Here is a 21,713-nt window from a genome sequence, read left to right as displayed (position 1 = left end):
GTGTGTTGACCTGGACACAATGCTGTTGTGTAGCTTGTGGCATGCTCTGTAACTCCTTTATGTTTTTTGTTTTTTTCAGCAATTATGACTGTAACCAGAAAAATGAATTAGTCAAATTATGTGTCTAGCATATGCATGTATGGAATGTCATAGCAATCCAGCCCGATCTCGTTCCCAGGTTGTCAAATACATAGTGTCTGTAGATAGCGCTGGACTTCAAGGATGGATGTGTCAAACAAACACAGGACTTTCACCTTGGAGACCACAGTTTGTGTCCCATAAGGAACCAAAAGTCAAAGCTATTTTAGCTCATTTCAAGTAAGTCACATAAAATAACTCTAACCCAAACCACGATCTTTTACTACATCTAACCAAGACGTTTTGTTGCCTAAACCTAAGTGACGCCGACGGAGTCCTGACCATGCGTCATTTTGTGACTAAATGGGAACGGATACGTGGTGGGCGATCCATCCCATTAACCAATCTCGGAAAATCAAGATTTTGCTCAGGATGCAAAGTAACAAAAAATTCCTGTTCAAAATGTTTAGCCGTGCTAGCTTGAGGGCTCTGGGGAGGACACAGAGCGGATGGCTGTAGACTCTCCCTTCAATCTAATTGATGTCGTTGCTTTTGTGTGATATCTTTTAGATATCCTACATTCAATACCCTCTTATCGTTTGCCATCTTCTTGTTTTTGCTTTTCTTCAGTGAATGTTTTTTTAATCTCTTATTTGATGTGTTGTGGTGAGAGAGAAAAAAAAGCCCGGGCAGTCAGATCCAATCTGCCATATGTGCCCAGACATAATCATGCTGTTTCTTGGAAGCTCACACGGTTAGTCATTACTTTCTAGTTCTGGTCATATTCCGGGTGAAATAACCCAGAAATAGGCCAGTCATTCATCTGTGCATTGATGGAAAATGTAAAGCAATAACAACACGTCTTGATGCGAATGCCAAGGTGCCACGGAACATCACAAACTGTCGGGATTATTGGGAGCATTGCAATTTCCCAAATGTATGATTGTGTTACACTTGTGTGCTTGTGTGCCTCGCCTCATCCCTGCACAGCATTAATCAGAGGAATGCTGATAATTGTCTGGCTGCATGGCTGTCCTTCTTGGCTGCGGAGAGTGAAGCTGAAACAGGAGAAGGGTGCCGTGAGGTATATGCCAGCATCCGGCCGCTAGCCACCTCTCCTGTCATCTGCGCTATGCCAGCCATGGCATCCACTTCGCAGGCCAGCGGAAGACAAAGCTGGACGCTCAGCCACACAAACTCCCTCCACTCCTGATCGGTCTTGATTTGAATACAATGTGGACAAACAGAAGGGTGGGAGAACTGACATCTCTTGACATTCATCCAAATCATCTGCACAAGTATGAAGAGAAGAAGGGGAGATGACGACGTCACAGAAGGGTTTACAACTGCAAAATGCTGGAGACTAATCTTCACAGCATTGTTTGCACAGGCCTCTGTATGTAAATGTACCCGGTATGATTCATCGGCATACGTTCTTCTTCTGCTGCGTAGGGTCCTTCCTCTGCACATCTTAGGGTCTCTGTGAATCTCGTTTCTATCGGTGTGTAGTTCTCCTCTTCTTATCTTCCGTCATTTCTGCACATACCAGAAGAGCAGCCTCATGCAGCCTCATGTTAATGTGATTACCAGCACACCCTGCGCTATATAGAGGATTGTGTTTTCACATGTTGGATTCCTCATCCGTGTCTTTTGTTAATGCATACGTTTTTGTAATACAATCAGAATGCTATATTTATCACTTCCTTCTGTTGTGTCGCTCTGACGCTTAAATCCTCTTTTGCACATCCTGATTCAGCTGTTTATCTATTTAATCCCGTTTACTACAGTATTTACGTAGCCTATTACTTTTTGTTGTAATAGTCCAACAGGGATCGGTAAAAACTTGCACTTGCAGGTGCACTCTCACTTTGCAGCTCATCTAGATCGGTTGGGGCTCAACAGCAACTTGACAGTGACAGAGGAGAGCGTTGCACTATTTCATATTCTCTGAGCCACTCTGTATGTCTGGGCACAAACTATAAGGCTGCACATAAAACACTGGCATTTGGTGAAGATGGAGCAAAGACAGCCCCGTGCATACTGTAATGATCCAACGCCCTTTCCATTCTCATTGCTGCGCAATTTAAAACATTTAATTTGATGCTCATAAATCGAGCAGCCGGCATGTAGCATTATCACATGGAGGCAATAAAAGATAAACCCAGCGTCAGTTAGACCATATATTGGCTCAGTCATGCCAATCATGCTCGCCTCTCAGCGAGATGATTGGCATGATGGTTAGGTTAGAAATGTTAATGCTTTCCAGGAAAAAGTACGTCTTAACACGTATTTGCCTCTTTCTCTGGGAGTTCCTACAGTCATTCACAAAAAAAAGGTTCTCAAACCATATTATTATTACAGTATATAATCCAGTAATATTGTTACAGTGAAACATATCGTGATGTAAATGTCACAACTACAAATGTGTGATAATGTCACGTTAGAACGGAAGTCGTAAAAACAGAAGTAGTTCTGTTTACTTTCCCCACAACAGAGGAAACAATGGCAGGGGCGGTGATCATAGACTGAAAAAGGCTTATTTAGATGGAGGAGAAACACCTAATTGGTCTTTAATTGTAAAACGGGATAATATAAGTTGGTAGGAGACAATCTGTGGTAGGCTGATGAAGATGGGGGAGGAATAAGAGACATGTTACTGTGTACTGGAATAATCCGGTCAGTAAATGCCATTAAAAACAACTTTCCCTCCTAAACCGATGGAGCTGTACACATCCTTTTTTGTTATTGTGTCAAAATAAGGAAGCAAGATGCTCTCAAAATTCCATTCCATTGAGTGTGAACGCCACAAACCCAAATAAATAAACTAAATAAAGATGCAAATCAGAAGACAGGTCTCTTACCGTACGTCTGGTGTGAAGGAGCAGAATTACAGCTCACATATAGTACAAAGGTTACATTTTAAAACACAACACATCAGCACTGTTAAACACTAAAACCTCCAAAGTTCAAAAGATCAGTACAGTTTCCTCCCACACACTATGACTTTCTTTGATTATTATTATTAGAGACTCATGCAAATGAAAGGTTCAAAGTTCTGGTAAAAAAAGACCTGCGATACATCACTGAACAAAAGAATGCAACCATTCATTAATATATGAAAGTACAAAGCATAAATACACAATATATACCAAGTGAAGATGTCACATTACCTGTAATGTATTGATACTGTGGACACATTCGATACAGCATTAATTATAGAGAAGATAACTCGGAAACTATTTATAAAATGATGCAGTGCATAGCCGCTCACTTAATGCGATACGAAGACTGTTATTGAACTATTGACTACTTTCAACTTACCTCATTATGACTAATGTCAAACAAAGACTTTCAATGGGCTCATGAGTCATACAGTAAATCATGACTACACCATCGTAAATGTCAAACTTTTTTGGAAACCATAACAGTAAAGTGTGTCTGTGTCTCAGAGAGATGCGCTCATTTGGTTTTGATTAATCATTAACTGACAGCACAGCTCTATTATTATACTCAACGTGCAGCTGGAGTATTTGCATTCAGCGAGGAACTTGGACATGATGCTTGATAATATAGGCTGTTAATAATTAGCATGTTCGTTGATATAATTTGAGAAATGCATGTCCCCCCCCCCTTCAGTCTATGTTTTGTTCTATACTAACAAGTAGGTTCTATATTTCACTGTATCATCAGACAGTACACAACGAGTCTCTGGGTGGCAAGCGGAAGAAGTGAAGAACTGGGTGAGGGGGAGGGAGGAGAGACATTTAGACACATTCAAAGAGAGAGAGAGAGGGAGAGAGAGAGAGAGAGTGTGTGTGTGCATGTGTGTGTGTGAGAGAGCGAGAGAGGGCGAGAGAGGAAGAGTGCAGGCAGAGCTCCATCCACAGCCTCAGTACACCGGACTGTCATCCTCCACTAGACCTGCGCCGTGGTCCCCTTCTGTTTTCATCGGGTTTCACAGTTGGCGGATGTAGCATGGTGACGATTTAAGACGCACTACCGAGCCGTCAGCAGTTTCACTTGCTCAAAAAGAACAGATTCTCGTTGACGCTCGTCCGGCTGAAAGTCAGAATAATGATGGAGTATTGGAGGCAATGCGCGCTGTGGTTGATAAACTGCAAGGTGCTTCCAGCTAACCACCGGGTTACATGGGAGTCTGCACAGGTATTTGACTTGGCCCAGACCCTCCGGGATGGAGTCCTCCTCTGCCATCTGCTCAACAACCTGAGAGCCCAGTCCATCAACCTAAAGGAAATCAACCTCCGGCCGCAAATGTCACAGGTAAGGAACGAAAGGCAAAACCTGATATCTGCTCCTCGCTGCGTCCCCAAAGTGCAACTGAGAGCGCGCAACCAGACGTCAGAAACAATGATGCCAGTTTAAAGTTTCCTCGCATGTCGGCAAAAAGAGCAGACCTGCTAGAACACGAATGCAGCTGATTCAAAATGAACACATATATATTTCAAATTCGGCATAGCATAATCCACAAGTTAGCACTCGGTTTTAAGAACATTTGAACTTTTAAACATTTTGTTTAGCGCTCGTTTACGCCCCCAGTGGATACTTTTGGTCGCGGAAAAACGGCAAAAAGAAGAAGAATAAGAAGTCAACGAATGATATAAATTAAGATGATATTCACTCTAGTCCGTGATAGCGTATGCAATATGTCCATGCCTCTGTGAGCGGCTCTTAATTGTTGCTTTATAAGGTGATCATTTGATACAATAAGCAAGGAAACACATTCACAATGAATTTAACATCATTTGAAAGCATTGGGGTGAAATGTATAAGTCATACTGTGAAATAAAGTTCGGTTTATGTCATCTGAGTACTTCACTGCACCCCTTTGTTGAGGTACAGTAACTTATAGTAGGCTCACAGTTACACATGACAGTTCAGTGTCGGCTTCATGTATGCAGCTTAATCTGCCCTCAGAGACTAGAGGTGAAGTGGGGACCAGGATGTATCTCATAGGATTAACAACATGTATGAATAATCCGGTATTTTATCATAATAGGCTACATTTTTATTGACAATTCATGCAAACTGTACGTTATTAGTTTGTCTTGCCTGGCAGTGTGAAGGAACAAATGTAATTACAATCTCCCGATTGGTTGTTTTTATTTATTTCTCTTTTTTGATTTATATATCATATTAAACGTATATCATTATTTTCTTTTTTAATAAATCTATTTTAAATTTAGTTTTTAATCTATATGCAGCAGGAGCTGTGGCCACGTGGCTCCTGTTTGTCAGATGCCATCTGTTTCAAATACAGGACAGCCGGAGCTATGAGCAGATTAATATTCGCCTTCATAACAGTGAATCTGGTTGTCTGGCTCGCGTCAACGCACAGTGAGGTAGACACTCACCTACTGAGCCTGCAGACCTGCTCTTTAGACTGTACCAGCTCCACACACAGACAGACCACAGTATCGTATGTAATTGATGCCCCGACGCTCTCATCTGATGCAAAGCAGGTGATTGAGGTTTGAATATCAGTGCTATTGATGTAATGCACAAGGGGAGAGGGGGATTAGGCTGTTTCCTGGAAAAAAAGCACATAAACTCAATGTCACAGCAGGGTAGTTACTATAATATGCAGTTACTGTTCTTTCAAAATCTAATTGGGTACCCGCTGTTCAGCTTAAGGCACACAGGTCGAGTGCACAATTAAAAAAAAATCGGATTTTAATGTCATCAATGGAAATGGAAATCAACTTTTAAAGGATCTGCTTACTCGTAGATTTCAGAGGAAACTAGATTGGGGCTGTAAGACGAGAAGCTGATTGGTCCATTTACTGTTCAAAGTTTTTTGCTAGCAGCAATACAATTACTAATTGAGAGTCATCAATAGGTCAGTGTCTGCTGTGAGTCATGACATAATAACATGGGAGCTGCCATGCATGAGAGAGGTTGTGAACTATTATTACGCTCAGCGCCCGGCCTGGCCCAGAGTAGACCGGGTTATTTTTAGGCACAGTTTGTTTTATGCATGGCTGGATGGCTTACTCACACAAGGCACTGATGAAGCTAAATTCAGGGGTTAAATTAGCATTAGTAGTAGTCCCGTAAACATACAAGGCACGCATGCAAGATCACGTGCGTGTCGGGGTTGTTTATACAATGTTTTTGAACTGCGTTTCCCAGAGGTCATCTGCCAATTGAATTGTGTCACGGGTGAACTATTTTTGAGGTTTTTACGGTGGTCCTTGTCTCTTTGCCAGATCAACCACAGTGGTTATAATTCCTCATGAAATCCAGCCGCTGCAGTTTCGTCTTTTGTTTATTGATTTTACTGGGAATAACCTGCCAGACACCACTGTCGTGATAAATAGTTCAAACATTTGTAAACATTGAATATTAATCATTGGTTCTAGCACTTTACTACTTCATATGTATGTTAGTAGATCATGACTCGTGCCTTCTCCTTTCACACACATTCACACCATGTGAGGCTGGAACCCCCCCCCCAGCAACTTTCCTCCCTGTGTCTCCTCAAAGTTAAATTTACATAACTGAGGGCGGAGTCACTTCCCCTGCTCTGCATAATTCATGAGGGCCGTGGCAGCTACTTTATCATTGGCCAATAATAACACATGGGACGCCACTGTGGACTCACCCATGGGACCCATGCGATGGAAAGACAAAGGCAGCGAAGGGACAGAGCTACGAAGAGTCTGCCGGGCCTCCGCAGACGCGTCTCAGAGGACATAAAGGGCCCCGAAGGGCTCGATCCGCTGTGTCGGTGTTGGCTGCAGTAATTAAGGCACAATGCTCTGGAGGGTTCACATGTGTGATGTTGGCATCGGGGCGGGCTGCTTCTCATTCATCTCAACTGTGTTTGGGTGATTCGTATGGGCTGTATACAGTGGAGAGTCAGTTCTGACCATGAATGGGAAACAAAGAGCCAGGCAAAAGAAGTGAAATCATGGGATCAGTGTATTTACTGGTGACATGACCTGTGCTCTTGTGGTGAAAGATGAAGAATGATGCATGGGGTTTGTGAATGTGTGCTCTGTGCATGTTGCTGTAACGTTTAAAGCTCAAAGTTGCAGTTCAGGGTGTTAAGGTCAGTGTAAAGCAAACGTTCACCCTCTTTGATCATAGTTTTAACAGAGTTGTAATGACTCAATTACAAAGCCTAGACCCAGCGCGACTACAGCAACTGCTGCATTTTGCTGCTGTACAAGAGAAAGCACCACATAAATCAGCAGTTGTTTTTTTGTCAACGGTTTAGCGTTAAGAGGAACTATGCAATGTCTGTCGTGGCGTAACTGAACCGGCCATGTGGTCATACATGCAGCATGCAGCCTTTCCATCCTTCAGTTTCTTGAAGCATTTGGGTCAAAGTTCTGCTGAACGTCAGTTTTTACTGAGAAGACAAATATATTCACAACGCTGCTCGTATGAATTGGTCCTTGTGTGTGTGTGTGTCTGTGTGTGTGTGACTTTTATTCTGTCATAATGCTGCTACCAAAAACGTGTGCTAAAAACAAACTAGCTAACAGGCCGGCACCATGAGCCAGCCGGTGATAGATTATGTTTAAACAAACACAAACAACTGCTTAAAAACACACAACTGAGCTTGTATGGTTTGATTGAAATTGAAATCTGTAAATTTGCCCCTAACGTGTTAAGCCTACTGTTGCCTTGTTCTCCATGACACAGGATTATAAGCTGCGGATTCAGAGTTGAGCACAATGTGGCGAAGCCACCGGCAGCTGAAAGCCTCTCGCACAGACCAGCCGTGAGCCTCAGCATGCACAGGAAATCAGGAAATGGAAAAGAGGAAGGAAGTGAAACTAAACATGCCCTCGATCACGCTCAGGCCCGAGCGCTGTGCTGATGTCAGACACAATGAAGAGAAAAGCCGCCGCTCTCGTCTTCACACAGCAAAACAAAAAACGCTTTTCTCTTCATTGAGCCGACATCAAAGACTTCACTTCATTTTTGTGCAAAGTGAAAGTGAGAGAAAGACGGAGTCAGAGTCAGTTTCTAATTTTAACGAGCATCAAGCTTCAGAAAGTGTTTCACAGAGAGACAAAGTGCATCATGCACCAAAAAGACACAAGAGAAAAGGCTTCATAGACCAACATAGAGATGCCATGAAGACTTAATCAACACATTTATGAATGAATTATCAGTTTATTCTGGTGGTATACAGAATACAGTAATGTTATGTATAGCTCATACACATGCAGGGAACCACTGCTGATACATATGATGGCTTTATTAGAGCATGTTCTCAAGCACATAGATGAGAATGGTGTGGAATGGTGACTGCTCAATAAATAGCAGTTAGTTTGAGTTGATTTTAGGCAGGTGCGTGGTTTCAATTGGTAAACTGGTCAGATTCTTTCCAGGCGTATCACATGTGCACATACTGCAGTAAAGAGAACAGTGTTACACATTATACATGGTACATATGTATATTGTGTCGAGCCCAGACTCAAAACGCTGTGATGTCAAACAATGAGGAGAGAAGCCGGGCTCCACGCAGCCTGCTTCAAAGGCTCCGAGGCTTTCTCTTCACTCGCAGAGACAAAAGTTAGCGAGAGATATATAGAGAGCGTGGGAGAATGAGGAAGACAGAGAGAGAAATGTCTTGATTTTCCTTTGCTTCGTGCAGAATAAAAACCTCTGCGAGTCACACGGGCTCAGGAAACACGACAAGATTGAGATTCTGTGTAAAGAATATTAAATAAGATGTCCCAAATGTTAACACATAAAAAAACCTGTCCTCGTGCATTTGTTACTGAGTTAGGGTCACAATTAGGCATTGGCAGGTAATTAGAGCGGGAGATACGGCTAATGTGGGATTGTCATGGCAACTGAAATTTAAGATACTCGGTAATAAAGCCGAAAAAGGTCATAGATAAGTGAGGTGTGACCACGCGAGGCGTTAAGAAAGGTTATTAATACTTTATGGATGTCTGTATGTGAGTGTGTGTGAACACAGACTCCCTTGTCCTCATCCACACTCCTTCATGCGAGAGGATGCACATGATATCTTATAGTAGTAGTTGCAGCCCCCGGCCTCCAGTCTGTGTGTAAATAGTCGTGTACATCCGTCTCAGATCAGGCGTGAGAACGCAGTCATCCTTAATCCAAAGCCATTGCTTCACTGTGATTTGTTCCGCAGCAAAGTGAAACTAATTAATATCTGAAATATTCATTTTTTGTGGCGGTGACGAACCGCAGCGCAACATGTGAAGCTTTTAGTGCATTCTGGACTTGAATGTTTGTGGCACTTTCTGCTTGCAGTCAGACTTTTATTACATCAAAGTGTGAATTCACTGCTGTTCCCGCTTCCTTTGAAAATGTCCACCTCTGGGTTTGTTTCTCTGTCGCCTAGAAGGCGTAAGAAGAATTATGGGTCAGATTTATCCATGACCGCACTTCTCAGCGGTACTGTATGCATACCCATACCTTTAACCTGCTGCATTTGCATACAGACATGGCACACACTACACGTTGCATGCTGTTAGTATGCACTATATGCGCCTTCGGACACAGCTTGCGAGTCCCTTGATGACTACCCGAGTTACTGTGGCTTGGCTCCGCTCCTTGATCCACTTTGAAGAAAGGATTGCACCTGTCACGCGTGTAAACACCACGTTACTGCAGCCTTGCTCGGCCGCGTCAATGCAAGGCACCGCGGCCCTGCCGTTTGCAGCGTAATGCAGTCGCACCACGTTAGCTTTGTGTTCCGTGCTGCGTTATATGCACAGGGGACGTGGATGCCGACATTTGCGGAGACTCGATTGCGATGCACCTCACTTGTGCGAGAAACACGTGCACAGAGCGAAACTGACCTTTCATTCCGTCACCAAGGAAACAAGCCTGCACTCCACAGCCAAACCGGTAGCGGCATGTGGTCTAGTGCACATTAAAGTATGGATAATGTATATGCTGATTTTATTAGGAGATATTCGGCGGTGGAGAATGCACCTGCAATCAATGCTTATTATGTTACTCGATTCTGCCGTGGACGGTTCAGTTAATCACTGCTGAGTGCTCTGAAAGCTCTGAGTGAGTCAATACCGTCTGTTGTCTTTACTGGCAAACAATCATCATCATCATAAGTGACATGTTAAGTGTAGACAGAGGCTTAGACACGTCAGGAGGCCTCACAGCATTACAGCGTGAATGTGAACGTTTCAATATTCCCAAATGATGATAGCGGTTTTGCCTTTTTTTTTTTTTTTTTAGCTTGGTGGAAATGTCAAAATGCTATCTGGAAGTCAGTGAGCAGTCAGGGAATTGTAGATTTAGACCAATACCAACCTCCAACTATGGTCATAGCCAGCAGCAGTGTGTCTGCAGCCTTTCACTGTCAGGTTCACTACAGTGGAAACCTGGAGCCGAGCGAGGGGGAGAGCACTGGATCCAGCTCTGCAGAAAGATTTAAAACATATATAAAAAGCTCTATGTACTGCCCAAATAGACCTGAATGGACCTCTATACCTTTTGTTTTTTATGACATATTGTGTGCATTGTGCAAGTGTGGGCACCCAGTAACGCCTGCTGCAGATCTTTGTCTTTCTTTTCAGCCGGGACAGTTCTGCGTTCTGCTTTGAGCGACTCAAGGTGGAAGTGATGGATGACTGTCGTCTATTGGAAATAGGAGTGTCCTTATTTGTGTAATGGAGACAGAGAGGGAAAGAATGCAATAGTAATAGCAGTGGCTCCATACATGTATGACAGAGCACACACAGAGGATCATGTGCAAGTCTATACATTACTGCTATTACCAATATAGTGTCTGACATGTTATGATCAGGCTACTTTATGGCAATCAAATTGATGAATTTATTCAGCAACGTTTCACTTTTAGCACTTAAATCCAAAAATATCAGCACGGATTCTGTATCAGCCATAGCGGTCAAACCCCACACCTGAATGGACACACACACACACACACACACACACACACACACACACACACACACACACACAGGTCAGACAGCAGTTGACCGGGCTCTGTCAAATGGCGCAGCGGAGCATTATTCACACCTTTTTAACACAATCTTCCAAGAGGAATAAATCAGGGGCCGCAGGAGGAAGAAGAGGAGGGATCCTGCTTCAGTGTTTGAGCATTCGGCGTGTACATTTTATTTAGTGCACACTTTATATGACATTCAACCCTCCGATCTCCTCCAGCCTTTATAATACCTTCTTTTGAGCCAATCACACACAGTTGAGATTAAACTATTTGACCTAGGTTTCTGTAGCCAAGAGGGTTCGTATCTCACAACACTAATTCAATTCCCCTATCTAGTGGGGGGGGGGGGGGGGGGGGAGTAAGCGTTGTGTATAAGTGGGGTCATCGGGGTTAAAACCAGGACTTAATGGAAAATGGCCTCTGAGACACTCATTGGTGTTGTGGGGGAGTTACAGGAGAAGGGAGCTGGCTTTTCCCTTATTGCCTTTGTTGTGATGAACATGAAAGGACTGTGCGCCCTCGTCTGTCATCTGGTCCTGTGATGGGGACGGAGGAGAAATCAAAGAAAATATCAGGAGGCCAGTTTTCTGTCATCTTCAATTCATTCCGCGATTGTTCGCTTTCAATGACACCAGAGCTGATCTCGCCTTTATTTATGTTAATGTCGTCCAACGACTTTGAGAGCATAAAGAAGTGAGGTGTGATCTCAGTGCAGCGGAACAGTGATTATTAGAAACGACTGGTAGAGAGTCTGCGTGTGTGTCATCTGTAGGTAAAATGTGTTACTGACTACACACCTGCATTGTATGTTTGGCTAACACACCATCAGTGATACTGACAACGGCTGTGATGCAGTTTTGTTGTTTGCCAAAGCGAAAATGATGAAAAGGTGAGGTGGCTTTATTGATGTTGGGCTTTGGTGTGTACAGCAATCGCTTAGGCAACATGACATCATTGTCTTTAAAAGAAGATATGCAGCAAAACTACAAGAACTTTTTGAAAATGAGTCGTTGTGGACGCGGCATCAGTCTGTTCAGTCTGTATGGAATTCAGAGGAAAGGTTTTGACATCTTGGGAAATATGCTTATGTGCTTTCTGGCATAGAAATTCCAAATGCTCATCTATGTTCATGAGCTAGTCGCTGACGTCTGTCGGCTGTTAACGGCTAAAGAGGCAGCATGTATTTGGTTTATCGGGGCTTTTTTTTTTACCAGCTGTGGGCCGTAAATGAGCTGAAAGATGCTAAAACGCTCTGTGGAGCTGAGGTCGAACAACAGAGTCAGGTGATAATTATGTGCGAGTCATGTGATCATCCAGTGATCCATTGTTTAAAAGAAACATTTTTTATTTGTGCAGCTTTTACATTTAGTCTTCCAAAAGCCACATGTTCTCATTTTCTTTTGGACAATGCTTCTTCTCCCACAATTACTGAGCGTACTGAACGGAAGGATTAGCAGGAGCCCCAGCACAGAGCTATCTCCTGGAAACACGGAGGACTTTCATGCCGGTCCTCTCCTCACCTAAAGCGGGTGGCGACCCGCGAGCCAAACTCCTGACAAAACAGAACAGTCCCTCACCGGAAACGTGAGACGATAAAGGGGCGATAAAGAGGCTGTCACTAACTAGCGGGGGATATTCGGAGTCACGAGAGTGACTGGAAAAAGTGAGTGGAAAAGACCATCTGCATGCTAGGTCAGTGTTTTTCAGTCATGTGGGTTTTCACTCCAACCAAAACCAGCAGCTCACTTCACAGTTCATCAGAAGCAGAGAGGAGGAGCTATGAATGAAGTTACCATCGTTTTTTTAGTTGAAAAGCTGCTGACCACTGTAACATTTACAATACTCCATTAAGATGGTGTCTGGCCCGGGCCGTCTGCTGCGATGACCCCCGACCTCTGAGTCGGAGACAGAGTAAGCAGCGTTTACGTCAGCGCCAGCGTCAACCTTCGCCTACACGCCGCCTCCCATTTCCTGGTTACACAGCTGACAGAAGCTCCAACATGACACGGATGTGACCTGATGGCTCGGACTGTGATATGTGTCACCCGCTGGTTATGAACTTACAGAGTCTTAACAAAACGAGCTCTGCAGACCAGGTCCTGTGCACCTTTATGTCATTCGCTCCGGACACAATATCTCAGCGACGTAAGAGGTTTTAAAACTGGCAGACATATATGTCTTACATTTGGTAATCACAGGCTCTCTCTTGCTGACGCTTATATGTTAACTGACAGCAGTGTGGGAAATTAAAGAGGGATGGTATTCAGAGGAAACCATGCCTAAGCAATGTTTCTTTACACAGGCCTGTATTCCCTCTGCAAGAGACTCATCTATTTGATTGCCATTAAATGACGCCCAACAAGGTTTAAGCAGTAAGATGTGCCGGACTCTGGCTGTCTTTCATTGCGTAAATCTGGGAGAGAACAAGAGCAGGATTTCATTAAAGCTCCACAATATACGCACGGGGGCCATAAAAGGCTCCAGCTTGTTGCTATGGAGCTTTGACTTGTATCGAGGAATACATAAGCAGAAATCGGATACTTATTGTGGATACAGAGCACGACCTGGCTCATCTCAAAAGCGCAGCAGCGAGATGGCTTGTCTTACAGGAATATTTTTCCCCTTATATTCCAGATGGCTGGCCTGGTGGGATTTTAAACCCTTACATACACCGGTCGTGTGTAAGCTGCACATTTTTTTATCCCGAGTCGACGTGTGTTTGGAGTTTCCTGCTGAGGTGTTGCGGCATAATCTACACTTAATTCCTTATTCTACACAATGAGGTTATTTGCAGGTTTCTTTGAAATGCAGAAATATGTATACTGACAGTATATTTGCCTGGGATTTGATACAGTTTCACTCGGTACATTTATAAATACCGGGCTTATAATGAGAGCCCAACCAATACTTGTTTCTTACCCACTGACATATACGCTAATACCTCTGTGTGTGTATTATACCAGCCAATCTATCTGTCCGCTCTGACTTTAGTTATAGTAATTTGGGATGTTTTAAAGACTGGATTTTATTTCTAAAAAGCTTTAAAGTCTTTTGACCCAAAAGTCTTAACTAAAAGGTCCACTTACTAGCTTTCCCCAGGCCTTTCAACCGCATCATATTTCAGCTTTTAAAAGGAATATTAAGGGTATACGGACATTTTGGGCTTGATTATTAACTCTTCTTAAGGAGAGTTAGATGTAGATGGAAAGATTGATAGCTGTCTGTACGCTAAACATGAATCTACTGCCAGTTAGCTTAGCTTAGCATAGAGACTGGAGTAAACAGCTAGCCTGGCTCGAGATATAACGAGTAAGCACGTTATATTTTCTTTGTTTAACCCGTCTATAACCAGACAGCAATAGAGACAAACAGAGCAATTCTCTTCATACGGTGTTAATTACTGAGCGTTAGAGAAGCTGGCAGACAAACTGCTTTACTTAGAGAGCCAGGCTAGCTGCGTCCAGCCTTTGTGCTAAGCTAAGCTAACTGGTTGCTGGCTGTAGCTTCGTACTGAGTAGACAGATTTGAGAGTGGTGTTAATCTACTATCATATATACAGCAAAATAATCCTTTAAAAGCTCAAATATAACAAGCAAATTCAAAATAAATTTGTGTTTATTACCATGAATGTGAAGGAAATTACAAAAAAAACATACATTGTTGGCACGTACATAGGCTATATGCATGCAGATACAGATGTGCACACACACACACACACACACACACACACACGAACACACACACGAACACACACACGAGGCCATTCACATCCTGAGCCCCAGAGAGTCAGTAAAGCAGAAGAAAAGCTGCCAGCGGAACAGTTACTGCTTGCCTCACACTGCTACACTCTTGTTAATACAATTCCCCCTCTACTGTCTCGAGCTCAGTGTAGCAGAGACACTGTCTTACATATGCGCTCTGTGAAGCTGCTTCCCTCAGATAATATACAGAGGTCCTTTGGGACTCTCCGGAGACTCCAGGCAGACAAGATGTGCTCGTCTGATAAAAGAAAGTGATGTGTACAAGTGTAAACATTCAATATTATTCACTTGCTGCTCGCTCGCTGCTTTGCGCTGCGTCTTATCTGGAGCTCGCTGGCTGGGGGCCCTTCTCTCTATTTGTGAAGCCATCTGTAAAGCCTAATTCAATTGGAGTGGAAAGGAAATTTCATATTTGATGCACGGACATGCGCCGTGCAGACCAGTCTGATTTTGGGGCGAAAGGTGTGTCATGAATAACAGAAGAAGTCCGGCAGCTTCTTCTCCGGGAGATATTTGTATTTTCAAGATGACACTGACTCAATTATTGAAGGTTTTTAAGTTACGGTTGTCAAACATGGTTACAGTCAGGCCTTTGAGTATGGACTCCACATGTTAACAGTATGGCACAGAGGGTTGTGCTCTCTTTGAAAAACAGGAAAGGCCTAATGAAATCCACTTCCTGTAAACCCGTTACCCAAGAAATAGAAAAAGGAGAAGGAGGCGATGATGAGACATTGTAAGATGGAAACGTATCGCTGGACAATTTGAAATCAGGTTAGATAGTGAATGCTATCGATGCAGCTACTTTACTATATGTTTACTAAATGACAAAAGAAAATCTAAAAACAGAAACGGCTCCCATGCAAATAAAACCGACTCTCACCTAATCTGATAATTTAGCCTTTAGCCCAGTCTTTGTTCATTTCAGAAGCCGGGCCCTTGTACTGGTGCAGACACAACGCCTCACAACCACACAGTTGGTCTTGCAACGATCGCCTCTGTGTTGTCTTTGTACCCCGCATGTCAATATTGACGCTGATGTTACTCCGTTAAAGTTCCATCATGCAAGCGCTGCTTTGCATGAAGCCCCATTACAGGAGTTATGATTTGCCTGTGACAGGTCATCATTATAACTACGGCAAATAGCTGCTATGTTTTGATAAAACATAGCAGGTTTAAATCCCTCAAACGTTGAAAATGTACAACGATGCTGAACGATATAGTTTTCAGTGTAACATTATCAGGTGGTTTGTGGTGGACAGTGATGTGGCAAAAAAAGAAAAGAAAAAACGCCCCTTTCCGAAAACATCCCTTTCACCAGCACCTTTTTTTTTGCTCCATCCTGTATCAGCTACAGGAAGGCTAACTGGTATAAGTCACAGATCCTGCCCGTTGGCTAACTACCGTATGTTGACACCTTCCCCTTCACTTCTGCCTGCCGCTCTTCATAAAGACAGCGAACCACATCAGAAAGCCTTACTTAATACTGTGCCCCCCCCCCCCGCCCCCCAGTTTTCTCAGTTTCACTGGTGTCGTTGGGCAGCATTCAGCGCTAACTAATGCATAATTTGGATAAATCGTTTCTGGACGAAGCCTCATTAGCTTCATTAGCGAGATTTAGATTTAGGATGCAGACGAGGCAGAAAACACAGTCAGTAAATGACCTTGTTTATTGGAGGAGTTGCTTATTGATTGATTCAATTTTCTCGGGTCAAGGTGCACCCTCAGCTGTGCCTGTAATTAAGCTTACAGTGAATAAAAAGCTAGCTGAGGAAGACACCGTGTCATAACACCATGATGAGTTTAGATACAGCGGAAAACAGAGTTCCCTCAATTCATGCTCATGAAAGCTTCTACATTTGCAGTTTGGTCTTTCCCCGGTGGAGTAATTGGAGACAAACTTAGGTTATCCCAGACGTGTCAGCTGATAATTAACAAGACATTGCAGGACAGAAATGCCAAATATATGTAGATTTAATGACAACAAATTGCATTTGTACTGCACCGTCAAACTGTAGTGACTTTAATAGTAGGAGCAAATATGATCTCTGCCTTTGTCTCCATGCTCTGATGAATTATCTCTTTCTAATTACGCACCCTTCCACTGTCCTGCTTCGACAGGAAATACATCCTACTAATGAAACAAGACGCCCTCATGGCGCCTGTAAACAGCAATTCATCCACGTTTTAGAGCTGTGGTCCTCCAGTATATCTCGCAGGTCCTCAGCTGCACGCCCTGGTTAGACTTCCAGAGTGAAAGCTATACAGCAGCAGTATGTGAGCCCATTATGTGGCGTTAAAACCATACAGCTCTTTGGAAATGAAAGTGAAATATAATAACGCATCATATATCATTTGCGCATGCCGTGTTTATTTCTCGGTGACTCACTCACATGATGAACCATTCTCCGTCTTCCCAACACAGTTCCTGTGCCTGAAGAACATCAGGACGTTCCTGGCGGCGTGCAGCGATGTATTCGGCATGAAGAAAAGCGAGCTGTTCGAGGCCTTTGACCTTTTCGACGTCAGGGACTTTGGAAAGGTAAGAATTGCTCCGTGACACAGAGTGAGGTTCTCTGTGACGACGACCCGGTGTGTTTGCCAGCTGTCCCCAGAGACTGAACTGAATTCCCCGTGTGGAAGCTATGGAACGTAGTCACAATGATGTATAAAGGGAGAAAGCTCCTTTATCTTGGACTTTTAAATTAGAATGCAGGTCTTGGTGCATGTATTAACTGTCTTTTTGGAGGCCTTGATCCATTTTGGATAGTCTCTTTTTGTACTTCACCCTCACACTGTAACAGCAACTTTAATGGCCTTCAGCATCATTAGTAGATGTTCTTACTGGCGTCGCTGGTGCTAATCAACAGAGCCATGTTGCACAGCCTTCCTCACACTCCTAAACTCCAAGCCAAAGCTGAAGTCAGCAACATGACCCAGCAGTTTAATCGCTTCCTCTCATTAGAGTGAATACGCCTCAGCGCGCAGACTTTACGAGGGGTTACAAGTCTGGCCTCGGGTTCATTACTCTGACAGGACTCCGCTTGTAGTGCTGTGAAACTGTCTGCGGCTCTTTGACAGCCCTGCTGCTGCCCTCGTGAAGTCCACAGGAGGTTTGCCTAGAAATCAGAGAGAGAGAGAGAGAGAGAGAGAGAGAGAGCACATGATGTTAGGCGTTTATGAGACAACAGGGTCGTGTATCCTAGTTTTAGATGTGTGCATGTGTGTCAGTGGGAGTCGTATTGACTGACTAGTTGTCATCATCCTACATCTAATGATGATACAATCTGTGAAGAAGGGGCATTTAGAACATCATGGGATGCTTAAAAATACTCCAGTGACACCAACAGTTATATTAACATCAATGATTAGTGTTATAATCAGCTGAGATGAAAACAATGCACCGTATGCAACAATGCAAATTGCTAATGTCGTCACATCAGAAGTGAAACTCTGACTGTGATGGCCGATTTCTTAAGAAAAGGATAAATAGTGGTTTCTATTTATAGTATTTCAACTTTAGGGGAATTGACTCATAGGTGCTTTATGATGAATGGAAAAATACAATTAACATGTGATAATTGAACTTCCCCTTTCATGGCAAAAACAACAGGAAGCAACACTCTTCCAGAGAAACGTTTATTAAAAAGGTCGCAGCTTGTGAAATGAAAGCGCGTGAAACCGCCACAAAATTCAACTTATGTGTTCATTTATTAGCATCAACATAATTGGCAAACATCATCTGTGTGTTCTCAGTAGAGTAATATTCTACTATTACTATGAGGAACCTTTAATTAACTGGTTATTAAAGCGTCAATACTACCTGCATATGTAAACGAGACCATCAGCAACAAGATTGGCTGTTTCTATATGACTATTCTTAGTACTCGTCATCTTCAGTTTCCGAGCAAAAAAAGGAGAAAAAAAAGAAAAGAAGGAGCAGCGCTTCGCTTAGCTGCCTCACATGTCCACGCAGCACCAACACCGTACTTCCAGAGTCCCAGACCGTACTGCTGGGCCCGCTGGAGGGAAGGAAGGCAACGGGAGAACCAGAACCAGGACAGAGCGAGGCAGACCGTCGGACCCTGCAGCAGTGAAATGAGAGGTTCTCTAAAGGGACTCTGGTGCTTGGAATCACTACCGCTTTCGGGCACATCGACCGCCATAATCAATACAAAATGAAAGTTCTTTGTAGAAGCTTTAATGAAAGGCTTTGACTTAATGATATGTTAATACAGTCCCTCACATGACCTCTTAACGATGTAATATGTTTGAAAAAAAAAGCCACTTCAAGTACAATGCGCTGCAGGAAAATATTAAATATTTCTAAGAACAGATAAGGGGAATGAGAAAGGCTTTAGATATGGTCAACACTCAGCAGCACCTATTTTTATCCCTCATCTTTTGCTCGCGTGCCGAGCTGAATTAAGAAGCTGAGAAAATTAAGTCATCTGTTCATTAAGTCCTCTATAATTAAAACACATTGGGAACGCTGGCAAGCTCTTTTTTTCCCCTCTTATAGGGAAATATTTTCAGAGAAAATCTACAGAAGAACCAACAGTAGCTCAGTGAATTACTGCAGAATATTCAAATACAAATCTTCATTCTCACAAAAAAATGCTTTGTAGATTTGCTCATCCTTGTGATTTTGCATTCATGTGCTTTTCTTATCAAATTCAGCCCCTTCAAGCATTTTAAAGAAACAAACATACATATATATATATATATAAATAAACATATAGTTAGTCACAAAAACCCAATGTGTGATCAATCTGAGGAACCTCACTATAGTTAAATCCAATCAACTCATTTTAAACCTTTTCTTCGCTGAGAGTCACATGACTGAATGCTACGTATGAAGCCACAGTCGGCTAGCTTAGCTAAGTGTAAAAACAACTGTTTGACGTGGGGATTTTCTGCCAGACTATATTTTTCTACAGATTTAACAAATTATTTGTATATAACGTGTTAATTAGTGAACTTTTGAGGTGCTGGAAGGCAGATTTTGTCGAGGCAAGCTGATTCCCACGGTTTCCAGTATGCTAAGCTACGCTAACTGGCTGCAGCTTCCTAATAACAGACATAATATGACTCATATAATACGACAGTGGTATCATTGTGTTTTTCCCAAATGTTGATCTATTGCTTGAATATTTTACATTTTCTTCTGTTTTGAGAATATGATATTCAATCTCTCCTTTCAGATTGATTACTGCGCCCCAAACAATAAATGCTCCATCCTTCTTTCGATAGCTCTCATCATAACTAAATGGCTCGATGTGCAATCGCTCTCTTTCTCCCTGACCAGCTTCAGATGAGGAGATAAACTCTTTTCGAGCACAGACTCATTTTCACTTTTTTGCGATACCTTCCTCATTTCCCTCAGTGATTTCAGTTGCGCTCAAGCGCGACGCTTTGACGACTCTCGTTAGTGAATCCCACGTTGCCCGGAGTGAATTTAACATCTCTGAAATTAGACAGCGAGCAGGCCCCCGTAGTCCTCGCATCGCTGGCTCTGCAGAGGCTAATGGAGTGAGGAGAGGAGGGGATGGGAGAAGCTGCCACTCACCTGCAGTTCCAGCTTTTTTTTTTAATTATGTATTTTTAAATTTTTTTTAAAAGGCAGAGTGCTACTGAATAAAACATCCATGTTGCCTGTTTATCTTACAGTTGGTGTGTATTGTTCTGCCTGACGGACATGTTTTTGAACTGAACTCGCATGAGGCAACCTGAACCGTACGGCCAGAAAATTATTCTCGACTCCTCCACCTTAAAAGCTGGGAAGGAATCCAGCAGTAAAGGACGGGTCCCTGATGACATTCGGGTCTGAGAAAACATGACCGGACTCAAAAGGAGACGTTTGTGCGTTTGTATGTGTGAAAACACTGATACATCTGACAAACAGCCCTTGCCTTGTTGGCGTTCTTAGACTCGAACTGAGGCCGCACAACGCTGCAATGGTAGGGAAACGGACAAATACAGCAGGTCTGTCTGTAGCCCTTTCCCCCTCAGTGCAGGAACATCTGGTTTGCACATCTGTCTTGTAGACACACGGAGGGTTGTGGGGCTCTGTAGGGAGAACAGAAACTTGGTTGCACAGGGCATGCTTATACACTGATGCACACCTGGCAGAGAGCGGGAAAGAGATGGTGATATTTAGAGAAGATATTGAGAGCTACAGCTGTTTAAAGTTTGTTATCTGTGGAGGCATTTTGTGGCTGTATGATGGAGATGAAACGGTGGATTTCACAATAAGCATACATAGTTTTACTCTACAAGACACAATATCTACATACAGTGAATAGACGTAACCTAAGTTAACCCTCTGATCTCCTGTGAAAACGTCACGTATCCCGGGTTGTGAAATGATTGAACGATACGTGCTGCCGTCGTCATCCTCCCTGAGAAGCGAGTGACTAATTGTCTCACTTCTATTTTATAGCTAATTCCAGTCATCTCGTGTCAGCTCCTTTCATAAATAGAATCAAAGTGCTGACGGGAGCTTTCCAGTCACATGACAGACAGTCGCTTAGTACTTAGGAAAAAGTTGAGTGTCATGGACTGACCTGATAAATAATGCAGTGTACTTCAGCTATACACAGAAACCTGCATCAGTAGCACATCATCTTTGCAGCTGTTGCTTGTCGTTTGCTGATTGGGAGGAGTGCTCGCTGACCACACGCTGAGAGAAGAATGTCCAGCTTGATGAATGAGATTCCAAACAGTGTGTAACAGTACGATAACCAGTAAACACACCATGTGGTTAATACAATAAAGTAATCTCAGATAAGCATGCATAATGTTTTATTTCATGCTCAAGTGAAGTATGCATGTAAAGCAGCAACAGGGGCCCAGATTTATTTTCAAGTCTCAAGATGTATGCATGCTCGTGTTCTCATCTAACTCTCAGTAAGAAAGCAAATAAG

At 43.1% G+C, this 21,713-nt stretch overlaps 1 protein-coding gene across 1 annotated transcript in view; it reads left to right on the top strand.

Annotated features, from left to right (window-relative positions):
• Window positions 1-4,152: 4,152 nt before the first annotated feature.
• Window positions 4,153-21,713, top strand: part of vav3 (vav guanine nucleotide exchange factor 3) — a gene marked incomplete at its 5' end in the record, with an annotated part of 75,714 nt that continues 58,153 nt past the window's right edge. The window contains 2 exons of the mRNA XM_079181765.1: window positions 4,153-4,359; window positions 17,213-17,329. Of these exons, the coding sequence (XP_079037891.1) occupies window positions 4,153-4,359; window positions 17,213-17,329 (324 nt within the window). The remainder of the gene's footprint in view (window positions 4,360-17,212; window positions 17,330-21,713) is intronic.

Source organism: Pholis gunnellus, assembly GCF_910591455.1.
Source record: "Pholis gunnellus genome assembly, chromosome: 20".
Taxonomy (NCBI): Eukaryota; Metazoa; Chordata; class Actinopteri; order Perciformes; family Pholidae; genus Pholis; species Pholis gunnellus.
Note: the sequence above shows the minus strand (reverse complement) of the source record. Positions and strands in the feature narration are given on the sequence as shown.